Here is a 4,838-nt window from a genome sequence, read left to right on the forward strand (position 1 = left end):
CGGGTGTGTTCATTGTGAAACCTGGCCCCACCTTATCATGTGATTTCCTGAGGTCAGATGGCCCAGGGTGTGAGTGGGCGTTAAGGCGTCTGGGTAGGGATCTTAAAACTGGATTATAGATGGCAGAGAGTTGGTGTCGTAAACCCCGCCTCTGTTCAAAGATGTTCGCTCACAGTGGACATAGATGGCTTATTTGACTCCTCTTTCAAACCATCTGTCCTCTCTGTCCAAAATGTGAACATTGGCATCCTCGAAAGAGTGACCTTTGACCTTTAGATGCAGATGGACTGCTGAGTCTTGTCCTGTGGAGGTGGTGTCGCATTAAATCCATCTTTTACGTCACCGGCACAAGACAGACACCAATTATCAGCACCTGAGAAAACATCGTGAACACTTCCTGGCCATCCAGTGAAATTGTTGGGAAGACAACGTTGGAGAAATGCGAACATTTTCTTTGTACTGTATAATCTGCAGATTCTGACAGAAATCTGCAACTATCCTTTGAAGCACCGCTCCTCTAAAACAGCAATAATGATCATTATTAGGTCAAATGTAAATAACAAAATAACTTTATAACTTAAAGCAAAATTGGGAAACGTAAAGTCCGAAACAAGTCTTTATATTAAGGGCCATCAGTCACACAATGCTGTTTGGTCTGGGTCCAAACAGAGCGCGTTGTGTGTGACGTCTTCTTTTGAGCATGCAGAGCTCTCTGAGGGTTCACACTAGAGCGCGTTTGCTGTCACATTTTATTTGTAGTGTGAAGAAGCAGACAAAAAAATCGGACTTGATCAAAGAATCGGAATTGAGCATTAAGACCTGCAGTGTGAACGTAGCCATATACTGTATTTCCGTGTATTTCACTTCAGCTATTTCCCATTCTTCAAGCTAAATATAATGACATTGGTGGTAATGTAAGACCTTTTAACAGCACTGTATACTAAGAATAATCTTTCTTTAAAAGGCATAACACTGCTCGTTACTGACCTTTCATCATTGATCTCAACATAATCATGGCCGCAACCTTCAGTTTTATTTCCCAGCGAGAACTTGTTGAACAGAACCTTCAGAAATTTGTTGTTTGCAACCTGAAAAACAAAGTAAAAAACAAATGAAACAAATAAAACAGGAGTGTAAAATATTCAAAACATGATCAACTAATAAAAATAAGTCCAATAAATAGATTTTCTGATTTGTGCTTTTAATAAATTTAAAATGAGCAATGATGGAAAAATGTCATTGTCGTCATCATCATCATCTATGGGGTTTATCTTTCTAAATGATAATTATATTGTTTTGCTGAAGACTCGGTTGGTCAGTGTAAGAGAAAAGTTAGTTTGGTTCTAGGTCAGCTAACTGAAAAGCGTCATTTCAGTGGAGGGAATGAAATTCAGTTTGTGTTCAGGTTGGCAGTGAAACATTTGCACTTGGAGGCAGAATTTAAAGTTGCATACAATCACTAAATGTCCTGCAAATTATTAATTAAACAATAATCAAGCCAAAATGCAAGAGTGCATAGAAAAATAAGTACACTCCTATTAAGAGAGTGAGTACTCGAGTAATTGAGCATCATGCAGAGTGAGCGCCTCTATAAAAACAGGTGTTTTGGCAGTTTGCTGGTCTTTGCTGGTTGTTCAGGTGTCTGTTACCATGAGTCTGCTGGAGTGCGGTTGTGGGAACAAATAGGATGCTGTGCAGAAGCCTCAGTAAAATGAAGGCTCACCTCGATGTTCCACACACATGTGGTGCGAGGAGGGTAGTTGGACGGGAAGAACGGTGAAGAGATGGAGCCTTTCTCGCCAGTCAACGTGCCGCCACAGTCTGAGGGACGCACAGTTCATACTGACATGTTAGATCATCTACAAAGACTTTAGCTGCAGAATTAATAAAGTTTATGCCGAGATAGCATCCTTTAGATCTGACCTTTAACACAATTACTATTATTATTATGTACTGATTGAAAAATTATTACTGTAATCTCTGGGCTGGAAACATTAGGCAGTCTTAAGATTTCTGCTGCTGTTGCGTTTTTTTCCCAACACACATTTAAGTCACACATTTCAAGTCTTTCATGCCCAGTGGAAATATTTCACAAAGAGCTGACAGCTGTTCAGAAGAGGTTTGATTTACTTAGTGTAGTCTGAGGAATCGGAGAGTAGTTTGCTCTGAAGCCGGGGAAGTTTTTCTCCTCATTAGTGACCAGCATCAGCAGCATGACGTTTCCAGAGGAGATGAAGGACAGCGGCTGGTGAGGGTATCCACACTGTCTGAGCGGACAAGGGAGAGACAGAAAGAAACCTTTAGTGCTCCTGGGGCCGGGTGCATAACGCATGTGTCGGCACAAAACCGTTTTAATGCCTTTTCCCCAACACAAACTGGTGTTGTACGAGGCATGCCCTCTCCCTCCTCTGCGTATGCCTGACATGTCCCTCTGATTTCCTCATTCTGTATCCTGTCCAATGATGGTCACTCTGAAACAACTAAATATATATCTCCACATCTTTACATTCGTTCCATAGTCTCTGCCAATTTTTTAACCTGAGCCAGTGTTTCAGGGTAAACAATATTCAGGAACCTGGTTACTTTAGTCTGAACATCCCTTTGTGTTAAAAATGAGCAGCTATTAAAACACAGAATAAGAATATCAGCCTGTTTTGTCTTGTTTTCTCTGAGATAGCTGACACTTTAAATTCTAGGAAGAGATCGTTCGTCTCACTCTGTCATAGCGCGTTTCTCTATGGGGACAAGCGAGTCGTAGATTTTGATGAAGTCTCGCTGACAGTCGTCCTCCAGGATCAAGTCATCAAAGTCGAGCTGGATTCGGTGTTCCGGGTCTGCCCGAAACTTCCACTGCAGGTAGGCGTTTGAAGGGTACGGAGAGTTTGGAAATCCCGGAGACTCAACGTGCCCGGAGTTTTCGATGTGGACGTCGATGCTTTTCCTCTCTGAAAATATGACGAGAAGAACATGTTTTGGATAAAGTATACCAGTTGTGAAACAAGCAACTTTAATTTTTTTGGAACATTTTAACAAGTCAAACTTTACATAGAGAATTACAGAAAGAAAAAGAAGTTCCCACCACGAAACTGGTTTATACCTGAAAACTTGGTTTTGGTCAAGCGTGGATCTATAGCTGCAAACACAAAGATAAATGTGTTAGTAAACCACATATCAGTTCCTCATTACTAATTAAAACAACAATAATCATTTTTGCATTTGTGAATAAACTTTACTCGATATTTTTAACAAAACCTTGGTGGAAGAATTCAGAGCAGATGTAGCGTCAATATTTGAGAACAGACGTATCGTAGTGGGACGTCTTGATGTCTGTCGTCATTGGAAACGAAAGCTTACATCTTAGTTTTACTGTACAAGCAGCAGTGCTGCAGCTTTTTGATCATTTGTGAATCGCAGTGAGACACAAGCAACCTTCTGTCTGCCACCAAATGTTATAGTTATGATTATACATATACACCAGGACTATGACTCTTACTACATATAACTATATATCCTCCAAGGGTTCATGCAGTTTCACCACTTTAGGAATCTATTCACTCCTCAGTCTTTAACAGTGTCCAGCATCATGTTTGTATGAGACAAAGAAGCTTCTAGAAGATGTTTCCCCATAAGAAAAGATAAGAGCTGAGTTAAAGAATCCATTAACCATTAGAAGAAGAACCATTCATCATTAAAATGTCTGCATGTAAGTTAAATACGCTTGAATTTTTCCAAGAGTTGTCAAAGACAGCACAGTGCTCCAGGTTTAAAAGGTCATATCAGAGCGTAGATTTTACTTTTCAGTGCAGGCAGATGAAGAACAGACATATGGAGAACAGCTGGTGGTTAAGTGCCCATAGTGAATACAAAGCTAATAATAATTTGATTTTAAAAAAAAAGCTTGAAAATTGTTTTGGATGAACAACCTTGTAGAAAACTAATCTGTGTGAATCTGTGAGCCGTCAAACCTTGTGTCACGATGTCGTTGACACTCAGGGCGTCTGTGGGTTTCAGCAGGAATCGTCCTTTTCCGCCCTCCTGACTTCCTGCTGGAGGCTGCATAGAGTCGATGGCTTCATCCAGCGAGGCTTGCTGGGGTGGGGGGACATCAAACTCTGATTCATAATAAGCCACAATGGTGTTCGACCCTCTGTCGCCCTCACTGCACAACAGGACACACAGAGGATTTGTACAGACTTCATTCAGTGCAACAGAGAAGCAACTGCGCATTACAGCTATGTACCAATCAGCCGCCTCAATACAACAATCAGATTAGTACTGTGTAGGTCCATTTGCTCTCTGAACTACCAGAGCGTGGACTGGACTTATTGCCTTTATTTCTGACCCCTTAAAAGATCTTTATTGATATTCACTTTTCCCGTCACTGGTGATATTGCTGTGGCTGGGTGGTACACGCTGTCTCTTTCACAGTACCTGAAGGCCTGAACGGACGAATGGTTGAAGTATCTGTCCAGCAATGAGTTTTTGGAGTACATCAGTTTGAGCTGAAGAGAAAAAGGTCACATTATGGCACCTATTACCTTTATGGCCTCAACAAATAGAGAAACACGTGACAGAGGAAGACACAGAGCAGAAGTGGTTAGAAGTAACATCAAGGTTACAACTCAGACTCGCAGCACACGATCATGTAGTGACGCAGAGTGTGCTGTAATGGATTTTGGGGAAGTAGGTCCTATTAAAAGGCCTGAAAAGATTAGTCTCACTGGAAGTGTAGGAGTGCTATCACCTCTGCCTACTGATAGTGCTGATAGTTGTTGGAGGGTTCTATGTTAGAAATTTGTGTTTCTAAGTTGAGGGTGTAATGGATGCTGGTGAATGAA

At 41.2% G+C, this 4,838-nt stretch overlaps 1 protein-coding gene across 1 annotated transcript in view; it reads right to left on the minus strand.

The window, feature by feature from the left end:
• Positions 1–4,838, minus strand: part of LOC102306309 (suppressor of tumorigenicity 14 protein) — a gene marked incomplete in the record, with an annotated part of 17,150 nt that overhangs the window by 7,982 nt on the left and 4,330 nt on the right. The window contains 7 exon segments of the mRNA XM_042215836.1: positions 988–1,088; positions 1,724–1,821; positions 2,131–2,267; positions 2,717–2,945; positions 3,098–3,133; positions 3,966–4,159; positions 4,432–4,502. Coding sequence (XP_042071770.1) covers positions 988–1,088; positions 1,724–1,821; positions 2,131–2,267; positions 2,717–2,945; positions 3,098–3,133; positions 3,966–4,159; positions 4,432–4,502 — 866 coding nt within the window.

Source organism: Haplochromis burtoni, unplaced genomic scaffold (genome assembly GCF_018398535.1).
Source record: "Haplochromis burtoni strain Fernald_Lab_line unplaced genomic scaffold, NCSU_Asbu1 Contig_838, whole genome shotgun sequence".
Taxonomy (NCBI): Eukaryota; Metazoa; Chordata; class Actinopteri; order Cichliformes; family Cichlidae; genus Haplochromis; species Haplochromis burtoni.